Source organism: Eleginops maclovinus, chromosome 17 (genome assembly GCF_036324505.1).
Source record: "Eleginops maclovinus isolate JMC-PN-2008 ecotype Puerto Natales chromosome 17, JC_Emac_rtc_rv5, whole genome shotgun sequence".
In the NCBI taxonomy this organism is placed as follows: domain Eukaryota; kingdom Metazoa; phylum Chordata; class Actinopteri; order Perciformes; family Eleginopidae; genus Eleginops; species Eleginops maclovinus.
This window is the reverse complement of record NC_086365.1, coordinates 14,792,914-14,811,451: the sequence shown is the minus strand read 5'-3', so window position 1 is coordinate 14,811,451 and position 18,538 is coordinate 14,792,914. Positions and strand designations below refer to the sequence as shown.

General features: G+C 42.5%; 2 protein-coding genes across 2 annotated transcripts in view; both read left to right on the top strand.

Annotated features, from left to right (window-relative positions):
* Positions 1-249: 249 nt before the first annotated feature.
* LOC134879562 (thioredoxin reductase 1, cytoplasmic-like) lies at positions 250-9,877 on the top strand. Its single transcript, XM_063906136.1, has 15 exons — positions 250-468; positions 1,173-1,300; positions 1,761-1,833; positions 2,015-2,131; positions 2,409-2,551; positions 2,842-2,957; positions 3,073-3,409; positions 3,490-3,523; positions 4,177-4,274; positions 4,496-4,572; positions 4,652-4,808; positions 4,947-5,054; positions 5,164-5,259; positions 6,490-6,624; positions 8,343-9,877. Exons 2-15 carry the CDS (start codon positions 1,211-1,213, stop codon positions 8,406-8,408), a joined length of 1,647 nt encoding a protein of 548 aa, XP_063762206.1. The 5' UTR covers positions 250-468; positions 1,173-1,210; the 3' UTR covers positions 8,409-9,877.
* A 1,221-nt stretch (positions 9,878-11,098) lies between these two features.
* chst11 (carbohydrate (chondroitin 4) sulfotransferase 11) overlaps positions 11,099-18,538 on the top strand; it is a 68,181-nt gene continuing 60,741 nt past the window's right edge. The window contains exon 1 of the mRNA XM_063906013.1: positions 11,099-11,254. Coding sequence (XP_063762083.1) covers positions 11,137-11,254 — 118 coding nt within the window. The 5' untranslated portion in view covers positions 11,099-11,136. The remainder of the gene's footprint in view (positions 11,255-18,538) is intronic.

The following is an 18,538-nucleotide window of genomic DNA, read 5'->3' as shown; positions in this document are numbered from 1 at the left end:
ATTTTATAGGTTTATGTTTAAATCCAGCTGTGGGAACCATGGAACTAGAACATTCTCGTCATAGTAACTGGAACTTTTTCCACACATGTTATTGAATTTAGCACAGAGTAACTGTAATCTGACGTCTGTGGAGAAATTACTCACGGAATTTGCATTTTCAGAGCGTTTCAGAGCAACATGTTTTGATCTGACTGCGCTCGATTTACACAATTCCTATATTGGTGGCTTCACCTGAATGCATCTCGTTTAACATCCGTGGTTTTCCAAAATATTTCACCCTCCCTCTGCTTTTCTGACAAGAAAGTTGCTGAGTTTTGCCCTGCAAATGTTTCTGTGGAAGCATATGGTGTCTAAAGTGGTGCACTGAAGGACAACATACTCACTGAAAGTCTGTTAGGGATTATTCAGATCTCATTAAGTTTAGAAAAGTGCAAACATTTCACCACAGTCATTTTGGACAACCATAAGGTAGGCTGTGTGTACCTGAGCAGCTTATCCTACAAAAATCAGTTTTATTAAAACATGTCTTTGCATTAAATTGTTTCAGATAGTTTGAGGTGTTTATTTGCTGTGCTATTTTCCCCCCCGAAAACTGTTAAAAAGACTGTCTTGTTAAAAGCAGCTGTTCACATAAATCAACCTGCAAGTTAAGGGCTTCGCCACTAGATGCCACTGGTTCACCGTGAAAACACAAGGCTCTTTGTGCCGATTATTGTTTCAAAAGGATCACTTTCTCCCAAAAATGTGGACTTTCTTTCCCTCTAAATTTCGACTTTTAAAATGTCCCAGTATGTTCTCATTATTCCAACAACTTCTTCATGTGGCCCTAATCATCTTCTTTTCAAAATTACCAATTGTTGTCTCCCATTCTTTCTTTTTTGTAAAAATCAAAATGCGGGTCTGTAAAATACTAACACCAGCACATTTGTCAGTGAAACTATAATATTACAATGCTTTTTAACAAAAACCTTCAAATTACAGTCAAATAAATGATTGGTTGCTAAAACACAAAAACAGAAATGCTATTTCTTTGGTTATGAAAATCAAATGTTGTCATTCATTTTTTAGATCCAGTTTAATCCAGATATATCCTGGAACCAGGAAGAGCTCAGGGGCCAAAGTCCCCGCGCACTGATAGTGTTTTTGACTCTGTTTTTGTGTCTTTGCTCTAGAGTTGGGTGCTCACTGTTGGGGTTTACAACTGGGAAACATGGACCCTCCAACGGGGCCGACGATGGGCCCTTATGACTACGACATGCTGGTTATTGGAGGGGGGGCAGGGGGTCTGGCTGTGGCAAAGGTAAGCTTAACTCTCAGAATATTTACAGACCACAGTGCATGCAATACACAATCTGCAGACTTGTTTGATCTAATTTCACATTAGTAGCTTTATTAAGCTCATTGTGTATCTGTCTGAAACACAACGTCTCTCTCATCATATCATTTCTCCAGCAGCAGCAACACATTTTCTGCACTTTAAGTTCCTCTGCAACTTCACTCCCAGCACTCAGCCTCATAATTACTGCTAATCTGGTCAACGGACACACACACACACACACACACACACACACACACACACAGCTCAGATAATTATCATATTAATGGGATTCATGGTAATTCAAGGATCAGCACTTGAGGAGAGACTAAGATGAAGAGCAGGGACAAAGGGTTAACCCGTTTCAATATTTAATGTCTCTCCTTTGCTGTCTGACTGCGTCGCTCTCATTTATGCTGTTTTCTCTCCTCTCTCGCTCCTCTAGGAGGCTGCAGGGCTGAGGCAAAAGGTGTTGATCCTCGACCTCCTGACTCCCTCAGTAAGAGGCTCAGAGAGAGGTGAGGGTTTAATTCTCTGTGTCTGAAGAGCCCTGGTGATTAGGAATAATTACCTCTCGTCTCCTCTGTTTTTGCGGCAGATTATTTCACTGTGTTTCTACTGAGTTGTATGTGTTTTTAGTTTACTCCTGAACTTCTGTTTTCCTCGTTTGCTTCCTTTCTTTCCTCTCCTGTCTTCCAGAGCTGGGAGGCTCCAGTGTCAACATCGACAGCATCAGGAAGTTCCTACAACAGGCATCTCTGCTGGGGAAAGCTCTCCAAGACTCCCAGAAATATGGCTGGAAGTTGAAAGAGAATGGTAATTGAGAGAAATATGAAGCCCTACTGTTTATAAAATATGATATAACATAATTAATCGTGCTACACATGATAAACTATTGATAATGATATAGCACTGGCCTTTTAATCATACCTATTGTTTTTATTAATTACAAGTTATGAGTTCCTTTGTATTTATGACCTGGGAAGGGGAGGATTTTGATTTAATGAAAGGTAAACATTAAATCATCATTTTGAAAAGTTATACATACATTTAATCTACATTCATTTATAACATTTATCTGTATTCATGCCAGTGCCTCATGGCTGGAGCGAGCTGGTGGGGGCGGTGCAGCAGACGGTGCAGACTCGCAGCCAGGAGCTGAAGAGGGAGCTGAAGAACGTTGGAGTGTTCTACCTCAGAGCTCACGGAAAGCTGGTGGAGCCCCACACTGTAGAGGTAAACCGTCAGCACCTCTATTCCTCCAAACACTCACTGCAGATCCTGGGTCTGTGCTGGAACTATTGCAGAAAAACCATTCCGGAACACGGTGACATCACTACGGAACACTCGCACTCCTTTTAGCTAGCATTCCGACACATTGCACGTGATAGGCTGAGGGGCGGGACATCTCTAAGCAGTTTGACCAATCACAACAGAGCCGGCCAGCTAACCAATTGGAGCAGACTGGGCTCTGGTTTCAGACAGAGGGTGATGCTGTGTGTGTTCTCTTGCTCGTATTGAATCAGGTGACGGAAGTGGACGGGAAGCAGAGGCGTCTGAAAGCAGAGATCATTGTCATCGCTACGGGAGACAGACCTGAGTATCTGGACATACCTGGGGTCAGAGAGCACTGCGTAACCAGGTCAGCCAGAACTCAAACACTAGATTAGACCTCAATTAAAACAGCATTATGTCCTTGGCAAGATTCTGAGTTTTTACAGTATAAAGATAGTCTCCATCCCCCTCTCACCCCACAGTGAGGACCTCCTCTCCCTGCCTCACCCTCCAGGTAGTACCCTGGTGGTAGGCAGGTCTCCTGAGGGGTTGGAGCTCGCCGACATCCTGTTCGGCCTCGGACTGCCGGTCACCGTCCTGCAGCAGCCGGCCCCCGTCCTGCAGCAGCCGGCCCTGCAGCAGCCGGCCCTGCAGCAGCCGGCCCTGCAGCAGCCGGCCCTGCAGCAGCCGGCCCTGCAGCAGCCGGCCCTGCAGCAGCCGGCCCTGCAGCACGGGTTTGATGAGAAGATGGCAGAGATGATCGATAACCACCTGCTCGTCAGCGGAGTGCACACTCTGCAGAACTGCTCACTCGTCAAGGTGCGGAAGAGGTAAAGACAGGAAGGATTTCAACTTGAAATGTGCTTTTTGTAAACATTGTTTTTGCTTCTCTGTGTCAGGTGGAGACGACTGAAGCTAAGGAGGACCTCGCAGGTATGGAGTACTACGAGTGTAGTCCGCATCCAACCAGGGCGTGCAAAGAGTAGTAAAGGGCATGAGTCATAAGTTAAACACATCTGGAGAATGTTACATAGAATATACATTTGAAGACATGGCTGTGATGCAAACAGTTAGGAGATGATGTGATGGTAGTGTTGTGTGTTTATAAACCTCGTATCTTGCAGGCCCTTCATGCCATAAAGCTCCATTGTTGTTGTTGTGAAAAACACATCCATTAGCCTCTCTGTGGCAATGGATGACACACACAGACACACACATACTGAACTCCATACTGCTTCTATAAATATTTACTAGAGCACCAAATGAAGATGAATCCACTGCTGACAGAGAAGGCTGTACAATGGACTATTTCCTCTGCTTTGAGGATCATTTATCAGAAGCTGCAGTGACCCTGAGTGTTTCAGGGGTTCCTGAGTCATTTCAAATAAGTGAAACATCATCTGTGACTGGGTTTCAAAGACACAGACAGGATAGGGAAGCAATTAAATATAGAAAATTGGTTTTAATGAGATTTGTACAGCAAAGGGAATACATTTTAGACTCTACGGTCTAAAATTGGCAGCATTTTATAAGTTAATTTACAAGTTATAGTCACATTGGGTGCATTGGATATTATATTGTATCAGGTGGTTCTGCAACAACGACCCAGCAGTCTTCCAAGGGACGACTTCGAGTGACCGTCCTCACCGCACAAGGCCAGACTGAGCAGACGGACTTTGACACGGTACGTTTCTGCAGCCATTGGCCATTTTTCAGGACAAATATGTGAGGAAGTGTCTCATCGTGTGTGTGTGTGTGTGTGTGTGTGTGTGTGTGTGTGTGTGTGTGTGTGTGTGTGTGTGTGTGTGTGTGTGTGTGTGTGTGTGTGTGTGTGTGTGTGTGTGTGTGTGTGTGTGTGTGTGTGTGTGTGTGTGTGTGTGTGTGTGTGTGTGTGTGTGTGTGCAGGTGCTGCTCACCGCTGGACGAAAAGCCTCCACTCGCGACATGGGTCTGGAGTGTGTTGGCGTGCAGTGCAGCCAAGAGTGTGTTAAACCTGTCCACATTAATTTGACCCTGATGTGTGTACAGTCTTCTTTAACTTCATGTGTGTTTTGTCTGCAGCACTGGAAAGATCCTGGTGAACGAGAGGGATCAGACCAGTGTGGATCATATTTACGCCGTCGGATCGGTGCAGCATGGACGCCCCTCCACCACTGGCCTCTCAGTGCATGCTGGGACGCTGCTGGCCCGTCGGCTCTTCATAGAGGACAGCACCTTGGTACTCAGTTTGTACTTGTTTGCATCATTAACACTTAAAGTCTAGATTTTGTTACCAAGTTTTTGTCAGATTTAGTTCGGATTTTTTTAGAGTTTTTTCGGTGTATTTGCGTTTGACTTTATTTGATCTCATTCACAGTGCGATTACACCAATGTGCCCACTGTTGTGCTGACTCAAATGGAGTATGCTTTCTGTGGTCTGACTGAGGAGAAGGCCAACGCAACATTTGGAGAAGACAGTGTTGAGGTACACACACACACACTTACACGCACACAAAAGTAAAAGCATGCATACTCCAAGAAAACATCCTCATCTTCTAGAAGGATCTGCAATCTAAACGTCCTTCCTCCTGCAGGTGTATCACAGCTACTACTGGCCGCTGGAGTGGGAGCTTCCTGCCAGGAATAAATACTCCTGCTACGTGAAAGTCATCTGCCACATCCCTGACCAGGTATGATTGTTGCTCTCATCAATATTTAAAAATAGCAATTGATCCAAAGGCTTTGCATCCTGTAAGGAATGATAACGACACAGAGAATTAAGAACAAACCCTTCAGTGCTCTTTGGCTTTTTAGGCGTCTCCTGCTCTTTGTTATATTGCAGGGGTCATTTTGACACAATATACCTGACGCTATGAAAAAATACTGGAAAATATTATATTATTGAGTTAAAGAGTATGCAATTATAAGTTTAAATGTAACACTTTGTCTCAAAATACTCAGGAACACTAACCAAATCAATCAATCAAAATCAATTGATCAATCAAAGATTCTCAGATAACTCGGAAAAAGATTCAAATTCTGCCTCAAATACAAAGAAAACAAACTCTAATCAACAACAAATCTTAAGTGCACATTTAAACAGAGTCAAAATACCCAAAACTGTACCCTTTAATCTTCTTTTAACCTCCAAAGTAATAGTTTTTATTCATATGTACTCCCTACAATTTCTCACCACGCACACACAATGCTTTTATTTTGAAAATCTGTTAATGTTAGGAAGACTTTCCCATGCACGTATTAAGTTTTGACAATAAGCTCATAGGCTTACAAATGATTCCCATAATCATAGTAACTGCTTCAGTGCACTGTTTTAATACCGTGTGTGAAATTAAGATGAAGTCACTGGAGCTTCTCCATCAGTTTGACAGTTTCCTCGTGTCTTTGTGAGGAGAATGACTGAGGAGTATAGCCCGGTCCAATATAAACTGCACTACTCCTTTATATGAGTATCCATCACCATCTAATCTGATCATATCCTAACATCTGATATGTAAATGAAGCCCCCACACACTTTCATTTAGCCTCTCAATCAGAGTCTTTGTTTTTCTCTGGAGAAATGTAATCATTATTGATTAAGTGTCCAATAGTCCTCCGTGCGTTATTCCACCCACAGCTTTGACATATTTTTAGCCCTTTTCCACAGTTGATTTGGCACATGTCGAGGTAACTGCATTTCAGAAGGCGTCTCTGCCCAGCTGCAGGGTTAATATCAATAACCCCGCTCATTATCACTCTGTTCCCTGGATGGGTCAGAAAACCAGAGGTGGGAGAAGTGCTCAGATCTGGTCCTTGAGTAAAAGTAGAAGCAACAGAGTGTAGGAATACTCTGTTGCCGTAAAAGTCATGCATTCAAAGTGTTACTCAAGTATTTACTCATTAAACCTGCCGTTCCTCCACAGGAGCGAGTGCTCGGGGTCCATATCATGGGCCCCAACGCTGGAGACATCCTCCAAGGCTTCGTCGCAGCGATGAAATGCGGACTCACCAAACAACAGCTGGACGTCACCGTGGGCCTCCAACCCGGGTCCGCCCAGGTCCGCATCCTTCATCATCTGCATCATTCTTCCCACACTTTTTGCATAAAAACAAGCTGTAATAATACGGCTATCAAAGGGATAGTTCAGATAGTTTGAAGTGGAGTAGTATGTCCACCTAAAAATGCAGTCTTAGTAAAAATAAATGCTATATTTTTGACCTTTTTGACCTCTTTTGCTTGCCATAGAACCACTCTTTTCAACATGGAGCTGTAGTCGTTATCTATGATCTCACCAAGGCAATACTAATTAAAAAAACATGAATTTCAAACCCACATTGAAGAGGAATCACTGGTCTACCTCTAGCAGATACACAGATAGAAATAACCAATAGATGCTATGGTAGAGCAGCAGCTTTTGTGTCATGTGAGGTGAAGCTGCTGTCTATATTTCGATGGAGTCTGGTTGCTTTGGGGACAGTTGGAAAGGGAGTGTCCCAGGAAAGTAAAAGTTCTTCTGATTTTAATACTGTTTCCTTAAGGTGGGTCTACTTTGCTTTACTGCATGCCAACCTCCATCATCTGTAGCCAATCACTGACTCAATCTGAACCATCCCTTCAAGGCACAATATGTCGACCTGCTGTTGTTGACCACAATACATTCTCCCCCCCACAACTGCATTAATTCCCTGTCACCTCCTCTCTGTCCCGTCTCGCTCTGTTTATGCCGTGCTGAGACGTCCGATCTGAGATATTTCCATGTGTAGTCCTTGGGAAATAGCTCCAGTGTCCGGGGTCAGTGCCAGAGCAGCAGATTCAAATGAGTTTCCTGCTCTGAATGCCGCCCGTCTGAAATATTCATGGCAATATTTAATAAACCTCACAGTCCATCTCCGTGGAGGCCGACCTCGGAGTACACGAGCGGGTTAATACTCGACACTTTCTGAACTTCATTAATAAGACTTTGAATGGGGTGTTAAATGAGGTTAGCTAAGAAGGGGTTTGGAGGCGTAAAGTTTAATGGCTCATCAAAGATCCTGCTGGACTGATTGATCAGGGTATTGATGCTCTGAGGGACGCTGTAATCTACCTTTAAATGACTGCATGATGATTTACAGGTTAGAGCTCAGACAATTAGTCTGAACTGTTTTTAAGGGGACATGTTCAGCTCATTTCAGGTTCATATTTGTATTTTGTGCCTCTCCTGGGACATGTCTCCATGCTTTAATGTTCAGAAAGCTCTTTATGTTTCTCATACTGCCTGTGCTGCAGCACCTCTTTTCACCCTCTGTCTGAAACCAGAGTACAGTCTGCTCTGATTGGTTAGCTGGTCTGTGCTCTGTTGTAATTAGTCAACCTGTTAAGAGATGTCCCGCCCCCTTAACCACATTTCAACAGCCTTAAAATACAAAATATGTACCCTTACATTTTCTTCCAACCTCCAAAATAAGAAAACATTGGAATGTGTGGGGGAGAACCTTTAGGATTTAAGCCTTTGCAGACCATTTACATGCACACAAAATCCTATTTAACACACTATAGGGAAGGGGAACCCCCCAAAAAGCATACATCTTGCAATATTTTTCTTAATGCAAGTGTAGACCTATTGTAAACCAGACCAGGATCATCCTAATACAACACAACACAGCTAAACCAGATCTGAAAGCCAACATGATTTAGTCTCAGATTTCCACTAAAACATGTCACTGAATAATAAATGTCTCTATACTAATATGTGTGTTCTCTCACATCTTCATACGGTCTCTCTTTACTCCCCAGGTGTTCAGCTCTTTGACGGAAACCCAGCGCATGTCTGAGGCCTTGATGATGAGAGGGAACTGCTGAGGTTAGCCCCCTGCTGTCAATCACAGTTGCCCATAGCAACAGTGTAAAACAGCAGGGATGTGCTTGACGTGTAACGGCGGCGGGACGGTTGTCTCCCCATCCCATGACGTCCTCACCTGCAGCCTGTTCCTGCAGGCGGGCGAGGACTGATGCTGCGGCCGACACACGTGCCGTTTAGGTTTGCTTACATTTTTCCGAATCACTGGCCTCGTGCATAACTTTGAAATACGGCCCATTGATTCGCTTCAAATTTAAGGAAGATAAAGGAGCTCCCCGCGGTTCAGCCTGAAAGTCTCTGTAAGCTTTAGTAGTTCCTACAGGCTGCAGCAGAGTGATAAGGCTCCAGGATTGGATGTATTTAAATGGAGTTAAAGCTCAGGATTATTCTCTTTCTATGGCGCTGGTTTTACAGCCTTATTTTCATGTAATGAACTCGAAGGGGATTATGGAATTACCCAAATAAATACTGTTTATTGGCGAGAGCTCTCACTTTAATTTATGCATATGGTGTTTTTATTGAGACATTAGGCCGGCGTTTGTGATTCCCTCTTTTGTTTGCTCTGCCTCTTCTATATTCTCTCCCTGCCTCTGAGCATAGTCTTAAAACAACAGTTAAATATTCATGTGGAGCATTAAACAAAGTGTCTCATACAAACTAAGGCGGCTCTGGATGAGGATATTTCTTAAAAGCATGACTCTGGGAAGTTTCACCTCATCTGTATACGCCTTTGGTTTGCCCCGTGCAAGGACGTCATCTGTATTCTTTGTGTGCAGCCCATTCATCCCATGTCTGTGCCTGTTCGCCCTGTCGCTTGCTTAACATTTCGGCACATTTTTTAAGAGTTTATCCTCCAGACCACCTTCTGATTCACTTTGGCTTTTTATGCATCTTCAGCTTTGTCTTCAAATTCTCAGGAAAACTAACCAAAAAAAATCAATCAAAAAAACAATTGATCAATCAAAATAATTCTCAGAAAAAGATTCAAATTCTGTCTCAAATACCAAAACAATCAAATATAATCCTCAACAAATCTTGAATGCACATTGAAACAGAGTCCAAATACCAACAAAAAGCACCCTTAAATCTTCTCTTAACCTCCAAAATAATTGGTTCTATTTATCTGTACGTCCTGCAATTTCTCACCATCTCTGCCGTTAGATGCACCTTTTTTATTTGTTTACCCTCCAGACCACCTTCTGATTCTCTGACCTGCTTGTAAGACGGATAACCTAATTACAAAGAGTGCAGCTTCTTTCAGCGTGTGCATGAAACAGCCATTAGTGCGTAATTTGATGACTGCCGTGCAAGGTTAAGACGCCGCTTGGAGGTCTACCTATCAATCACTGCCTTGCTCTTGGACCTCGTTCACCAGGGAGTCCTGTAGCACCACTAGATGGCACCGTGGCTGTGTGAGGGATAGGGAATGTGGGAAATAAATAAACATAAAGCAATGTGTGGGTTAATGAAAGACATTACAGGAAAATGTATTCTGCTAATGCATCTACTGTACCACTGCTCCCATGATTACTGATGATGTTATTACTTGTTATGTGAGCTCAGCAATAAAACTCCTCTTGCAGCAGCTGGTGTGTAGTCACTGAAACTGCACTCAGGCTATTTGAGCTACAATAGGTGTTGCTAATTATATCACTTGAACTTTTGCTAACCCAATGTTTAAATACTTTTTCATTAAACAGATGCCCTTTGTTCAGAATAGAAACTCGTATGTTTACAATCACATGTGGATAAATTATTCTTGGTACTTGGATATGCTTTAAGAAAACAAACAGTGTACATCCCATCTCTCCATAGGGTTTCATTTATTGTGTTAGAAAAAGTGTTGACAGCTCATCCCTTAAAACAGAAGCCTCAGATTGCTTATAATACGTGGAAATATGAAGGGTATATTTCAAGCTTGTTGCAGAAAGAAGTTGTTAGAAAAGGTTTTAAACTTTAATAACTGAATTCTTAAGAGAATTGGGGTTATTAGCACATGAATACTGTGTAGTATATATGTATATATATTTAAGAAGTACATTATAAGACAAGCACAAGTTTCATTTGTGGGCCATATGCCATTATACTTTTTAAATCTGCTGAGGGATGATTATAAGGACGTTTAAAAAACAGGTTTTTATTTTCTTTATTCAAGAACATAAATAGGTAAAGAAATAAAGAAAATAGTGAGGAAAAAAGGGGAGTAAATAAGTCAAATACTTTATAATTAATACTCATTTGGTCTTCATTGCCTTATTATTTTAAATATGTTTGATAGTGGTGCCATATTGTTTCAATTCCAAGTAAAAATGAGCAAAATGTGGTTTGGATCAGACCATTTCTCCTTGTCAATATGATATTTGGACAAAAACAAAACAAGTTGTATAAAAAAAAGCAATATTTGCATCAAATTTACACTTCAGAGAACAACAGGTTTCATTGTGACGCTCCTGGAGAGAAGCGCACATCTGGACGCGCTCATTCCCCTCACAGCGTGGGGGTGGTGTGCGTCACCGTCACGTTGGCCCTGCTCCTCCCCCCCCCCCCCCCCCCCCCTCCAGCAGCCCAGAAGTGGTACGCTCCGTGTTGGATGCGTTCAGCTCATTGACCGGCACACAATCAGTGCCACCGACACCCCGGAGCCTCGGACACACTCGCACCGGCCCATCAACCCCTTCAAAAATACCCCCCGCCCCCCCAACTACGGAACGAGCAGCACCCCTCCCCGACATGAAACAGCCCCTGAGCGAGCTGATGAGGATGAGCAGGATATGCCGGATGGTATTTGCCACTTGTTTAGGATCCTTTATTCTGGTCATCTTTTATTTCCAAAGTATGTTCCAACCAGGTAGGATCTCCCTCTCTCTTGTCTCTCTGCTGTGTGTGTGTGTGTGTGTGTGTGTGTGTGTGTGTGTGTGTGTGTGTGTGTGTGTGTGTGTGTGTGTGTGTGTGTGTGTGTGTGTGTGTGTGTGTGTGTGTGTGTGTGTGTGTGTGTGTGTGTGTGTGTGTGTGTGTGTGTAGCAATGTGTGTGTGATTCATGGCATCCTGTGTGTACATCGATGTGTTCAGGTGCTGCAGAAACCACTCATCTGTTCTGTCTTGTTGCGCTTTTGTCTGGTTTTTGTTGAGCGGTTCTCTGCTGGTTTCCTGGTGGAAGTGTGTTTTTTGAGGTCGGATTTGAGCAGCCAACCGCTTCCCCTCAGCTGACAAGGTGGCATGGAGGCTTTTTGTCTCCCGAAAACGTGGCTTGGCATCGCGCGTCAGTGCATTGGCGGGCAGTGCATGGAGTTTTAAGCAAAGTGGGCATTTTTGCAAAAGCTAACGTGATGCACATTTGATCCACATAAAGAGTGCTGCCATCTGGACCCTGAAAATCCATTTGGGGTCCAACAGGCTGAAAATAAACCGGGGAGCATTTCAATCCGATCTGTGCGTAACAGTTGATCACACAACACAATAGATGTGTTCTGCCAGGGAGAGACAGCAATTATGTTAAATTAGGAATTGTCACGTGTTGCTTTGTTAGATCCTAAATCTACGGCCCTGCATGTGGTATCTGTGTGTTGTGTAGGAGCCAACCAGTGCGCCAACATCTGTGAATTCAGCCGTACAGTACAACAGGTCTACTGTACGGTGCGAAATCATCACATCTTTCTGGGTATTTTCTTTTCATTATCAGCAACTGAATCCCAAAATGAATCCCATAATGATGCTGTGGGAGACAGAGAGTCTGCAGGGCTGTGTTGCTCATTTGAAATAGCCTCTCTGCATCATGACATCTGATATCCTGTACATTGATGCTCTAGTGTCAGACTATAGGTGGTGATGTGGAGGGATTGCCTCTGAGTGAACACACACACACACACACACACACACACACACACACACACACACACACACACACACACACACACACACACACACACACACACACACACACACACACACACCATGTAGCCCTGCTGTCACTGATCTGATCAGGTGTTTCTGATACAGCGCCACTGCTGCAGCTGGCAGACACTTCATATGTTCTAATCCCAACAAAGAAAACCCCCAGATGCTTCGGGGAACCCTGGACCATGCATTGCGTTATTTCCTGATTCTGAATCAATCAGCACCTGTTAGACTGATTGAGACTTAGCAGCACATTGTTGAAATTGGCTTTAAAATCAACCTTTTTTCATTGAATTATGTTTTTTTCTGACCATAACACTGGAGAAATGTAGGAAGTATTACAAATTTGAACTATTTAACCATTCCTTTGCTAAATAACAAAATTATCCGATTATCAAAATATACATTACTTGCAGCCATTATTAGTATGTTTATGGTTAAAAACACTGATATACTGATGATATTGGCTTGTTTCATTTATTGTTTTCTATTCTTCTGATCATAATGCGAGGCAAAACGGAGGAAAATATTTAAAATTTGAAGTATTAACCATTCATTTGCTAAATAACACTAACAATAATCCCCAAACATTATCAAAATATAGGCTACAACAGTTTCAGCACTATGGTTAAAGAGGGCCCCGACCCTTAAGAGAACATAGGGTTTATGGGTCAGTTCACCCCAATTACTAATGTTGTGTTGAGGTTTTGAGATCAAGTATCTGAAATGTCTAATTCAAAACCAATAAATACACTTTAAATCTCCCAAAAACAACATTTACACCGAGCCCTCGTTGTGACTCCTCTCCAACAAACAAATAAGCCCGATGTTGTTGTTTGTATAATCACCCAGGAGGGAAAAACATGTTGTTCTCTCGTCCTTGGAAGCTCGCACAGAGTGAGACCTCATCTCAACGGTGTGTTATTAAAAGAGCTTCCAGGCAACGAGTGGAAGGTACAAAAAATAACTGAGCCGAGACTCTATTAACCCCGTGACAAGAAGCTCTGGATGCTGCTCCGAGATTTGTGCCAATCTCCTCAGGCATTGCATCAGCTTCTGCTCAACACACACACACACACACACACACACACACACACACACACACACACACACACACACACACACACACACACACACACACACACACACACACACACACACACACACACACACACACACACACACACACACACACACACACACACACACACACACAGGTCACAAAGTGGAGGTTTTGTTCTGCTGTGGGGATGACAGGGTGCTGATCCGGGGTTTCCCGATGGAAGAGGAGATGGGTAAAGCAGGGTGTTTGTGCAGGAGCTGGGATATAAGTGTGTGTGTGTGTGTGTGTGTGTGTGTGTGTGTGTTTATGCATGATTGCACAGGTGAGACGGATATACTGTACTGAAAACACTGAGCATCTATTGAAAGGTATTTGGTTAGTTGAAAGCATTAATATCAAGTTGAACTTGATATCTTTTATAGTTAAGTGAAATTCGTTGACACAATTCATTTAATTAAAGTCAACGTTTCTGTTTACCCGCGGTATCTCTACCTCGATCTGTTTACATTCTCTCTGCCCTCTTAGCTAACACACACACACACACACACACACACACACACACACACACACACGCACACACACACACATTGTTGTCCATCAGAGTCCTGCAGGCAGCGTCTCGGTGCTTCAGGCATGTGTAGCAGGCCTGGGATTTCTGTCTCGGCTCCCAGTGTAAACTCTCACTCGTCTCCAAAGACCCGCGGGGTTGTGACCTCTTGTAAGAGAGACAGAACTATTGTCTCAACCGACACACACGGCAAGCAAGGCCTCAAATACTCGCAGAGTGTTCCTAAAGTTGACGACGTGTTAACATTTTCTGCTTCTTCTTCTTCTTCTCTGCATCGCTGCGACTCTGAGACCTGGAGAGACGATAGCCTGCAGCGGCTTGAGAGGAGGCCAAATTGAGATGTGGTTTAGAGTCGACTGCCAGCCTCAGAGCAGACGGAAAGCAGAACACCAGTGGGTTTAAAACTTTATGAAAGCCAAATCCCAAGCTCCGAATACGTTTTTTAATGAGTGCCGTTGGTTCTGCTGGTGTGGTGGCATTTAGGGATGTCCTTACAGTAAGGAGACGGGATGAAAGTTCTTATGTGTTGAATCACATTTATTTATTGGTTGTATTTAATCTCGGCCATTGTGTGCAGCTACAGGGTTCAAGTGTCTTGCCGTACACTTTTTGTAGTCGTGTGGTAGAAATCTCAATGTCAGATATTAAAAAAGCTAGACTAAATAAAGCAAGGCGATCTTAATGAGTGCCGTTGGATCTGCTGGTGGGGCATCAGGGATGTATACAGCAGTCAGATTGGATGTCTTTCCAGGGTCAAATTCAGTTTGTATTTCTTTATTGTTGTTAAATTGACTTTGGGTCATTATTTGCAGCTAAATAAATACTGTTTTCAAGTGACCTGCCCAACTCTGTGTTATGGCAAACGTCTAAAAGTCAGATCTGGACAGATTTGAACAGATCTAGGTGTTCGAAGCTTGCATTTGCTTAATCTTCCACGTAGAAGAAAGCAAAACAGCAGCTGGTTTAAAACTGTATTCAAGCCAAATCTCAAGCTCAGAATATGTGCCAACCTTTTGTTAATTAGTCCTGCTGATTTGGTGGCAATTAGAGAACTGGATTTCTGTCCCAAGTTCGTATCTAAGTCACATTCTTTTAATTTGGTGGTTGTATTTAATCTCAGACATATATGAAGCTAACTAAATGACTGTTTAAGTGACTTGCCGGATACTTTTTGTAGTCGTGTGGTAGAAATCTCAGTCAGATAGTAAAAAAGCTAGACTAATTAAACCAAAGCTGTCTTAATTAGTGCTGCTGGTGTCGTGGCAATTAGGGAAGTCCTTCCAGTAAGAACATTGGTTTTCTGTCCCATTTCTCAAAGTTCTTCTCTACATGTCAAATTTAAAGTTCATTCATTGGTTGTATTTAATTATTTGCAGCTTAATAAATACTGTGGTCGAAATCTCGAAGTCGGATATATCAAAAAAGCAGATGTTACCAGATGTAGGTGAACTGATGCTTAAATATGCATTGAGTTGTTCATTAGAGACTGGAGATTTTAGGCCAAACCAGTCATCCTTAGTGACCAAAATCCCCCAAAAGCTGGTGGAGTTTATAAAGAGTTAAGTAGCTGTTGAATTTAAATACCCAGGCACAAAAATAATCTGTCAAAACAACGTCTAAGAAGCTCAAGAATATCGATGAAAGTCCTGTCTGCCTTCCTAAGATATTAAGATTTGTAAGCGTGAAAACTTTAGACCACCTGTACAATACAATCAGACGCAGGAACTCAGACAGCCTGGTGGTGAAACACTCGGTCACCGGTGCCAAATGGAGGTCATCACCCCTGCTTTTATATTTGAGCCAAAAGGCCAGGCTCATTTAATCTAGCTGACAGAACTGTGGCCTTCCACCTCCGTCCCGTCCCTCTGAATCCACTTTGAGCCTCGGGTAGGGGCCATCATCACTCTCTGCTGCTCCCTTTTTTGAAGGCAACGTTACTGCTGAGATCAGCGCCGCCGCTAATAAAGCAGGGTTGTTTGCTTTCTTTGTGGAGTGCCTCTGGATATTTTGAAGTGTGTGTGTGTATGTGTGTGAGAGCTGAGACTGCAGTTCTGCTCACTGTACTGTGTCATATGCAAGATCATATTCAGGCCCTGTTCCTTCACACGGGTCAGAGACTCACCTGACCTCAGGGACTCATTTGAATTCCCATCATGATGGTGTCCCCACGCAAGGGAGAGATTTCTTAACCCGCAGTCACGCTACACTGGTTTTGAAGCGAGGGATGGCAATGGGAAAGTCTTGGAGGGGAAGAAATGAAAAACCTTGCCTGGTATTTCTACGGCAAACTCGAAATTCCTCACCTTGGTTGCTCTGCGGCTGTCAGCTGTTTCTGATGCTAGTCACCGGGGTCAGCGTCCTCAAACAAGGGACCCTGTAATCGTGGAAATTGGCTTTTATTGTATAATTTACTTTTAAGTCTCCTAGATATATATACATACAGTATATTGATGATTCTTTGTAGTTTTTATAAGACCATAATCAGCAGTCCATGGTGGGCACTTTTAGTCCCAATGTCAAGGCATTTTTTAATTTTGATATACTGTAAGGTGCATAATCAGAGTTTTCTGAGGTTGATTTGACTCCGAAGAACATGTTGTAGAGCTAAATCAATCCACACATCTTAATAAAAGAGTTAGGGTCCTGGTAGTTTAGGAAGGTAGTGACTTGCAAGTCTTTTGAGAAAGGTTAGCATCAATTTACACATCTTTTTAATGAGCTTTTTATTAGCAACACCCCACTTTTAAATGGTCTTTGATTCCTTTTTAAATATTTGGTTATTACTTATTTTTTGAATGTTTTATTTGAAGCATTGACTTTTATTAATGTTATTTATTCCATTTCTTTTATTTGTGTGTTTTATTTTATTTATTAATAGTTACTTCTATTTTATTTATTGATTTACTTTCTATTGGCGACACCCCACTTTTAAATGGTCTTTTATTCCTTTAAAAATGTTGTTATTTTTATGATGCTTTATTTATTTTACAGGTTTTGACTTCTTCAAGATTCCCTTTTTAAGTTGGTGTTTCAATCATTTGACTTTCATTCATTTTATTAATTATTCCATTTGAATCTTATTTGGGTTTTTACTTTTATTTAATTTAATTTAAAAAATGTATTTAATAGTTATTTATATTTTATCCTATTTATTGATTTTGCGTTCCTTTATTTTACTTTAAAATGTCATTGCTTCTTTATGCACTTTGAGCTTATCAAGGGTTTGACCATGGGTTGATTGGGTGAACTGTAGGATTGCTAATGTCCAAAACGTTTCTGTCAAAGATAGGTTGATCCAAATGTGCATAAACGAAAATGATTTGCTGTCACACAGTCATTTTTGGAGGAACAGGAGAAAAATGTGTCCCGCAGAGAAAAGAGCATTGACTCAAAGCATTGCATTTAGATGTTCTCAAAGGTCAGCCGTCACTGCAGCTCTCTGTGAGCAAATCCTCATTAATTTCAGGGAAATGAATTGATTTCGCTTCAAAATGCTGCAAAGTCCCACAGCCAGAGCAGACACACGATAACTCTTTTCTGGTGTAACTCTTTCCGCCTGCTGTGTCCCAACATAACATCAGCAACCGGTACATATTTTCCGGCTTCAGACCCAAAAAGTAATCCACACTGTTGGAGTTTTAGAGATTGGTTTCTGCATTTTACAGACTGGAAATGACAAAGAATACTTCAGCAGCGTTTTGATGTTTAATACTTCATGTTTACTTAAGTCCCAGGGAAGAGCAGAGGACAGTTCAAGCCTCTGGCCTCAAACGAAAAGGAAAAAAGTGGTGAAAATGTGTTTTTAAAATTGGAGAAATACAGGAGTATGGTGGCCATGGGAGGACATTTTGAGAATCAATGAAAAATGGAAGTCTTCTAGGAAAATCGGGATTGTCTGCAGGTGTCAGCACACCCAGATTACCTGCAGAGAAAGTCACCTGTTGTGTTTATCTGGAAATGTGATCTAAACTTCTTTAAACCGACGGCAAAAATGTGAAGATCTGGGTCTAACCCCGGCTTTAGATCAGGTAGTGTATATATCCTTGTTTTAAGTCCACTCCTCCATCTGGACTCCGGGTCAGGCAGCAGCCGGAGGACTCCTCATGTACTACACTGAGCTGATGACCATCTGCAGGAGCATCTGGACTTCATTAGCAGGCGACACACACACGCGCACACACACACACACTTTTTGTGATCTCGATTTTAAATAGCGTGTTAAAACCGGAAAGATTCCTAACCTTGTGAGGTCCCTTTTTATAGAAATAAAACACATACTGACGCAGCTTTTACGACCATTTAGTCAATGGCAGAAAACAGTCATTGGCAGAAACAGTGAGACCTATAGCTCAGAATGACAAACAGGGGTATTGTAATGGGGGAAAGTGTGTGTGTGTGTGTGTGTGTGTCCAGCCTCCAGTTTTGTATCCCAGATAACTTCATCTGCGTGTCATCAGCACATCAGCAAGGCCTCCCTCTCCGTGCCTGAGGACACACACACACACACACACACACACACACTCATCCAATCTCTCACAGCAGACACACGTGTTGCACATAGGGGAAAACCAATGTCTACCCCGCCTTCTCTCCCTCTCTGTAAAAC

What these genes read in the sequence shown, in the direction of transcription:
- LOC134879562 (XM_063906136.1), top strand. Translation starts at nt 1,211, where the DNA reads ATGGACCCTCCAACGGGGCCGACGATGGGCCCTTATGACTACGACATG. An exon ending in GGCGTGCAGTGCAGCCAAGA is followed by an intron (nt 4,573 to 4,651) that starts GTGTGTTAAACC and finishes TTTTGTCTGCAG; the next exon opens with CACTGGAAAGATCCTGGTGA. An exon ending in TCTGCCACATCCCTGACCAG is followed by an intron (nt 5,260 to 6,489) that starts GTATGATTGTTG and finishes GTTCCTCCACAG; the next exon opens with GAGCGAGTGCTCGGGGTCCA.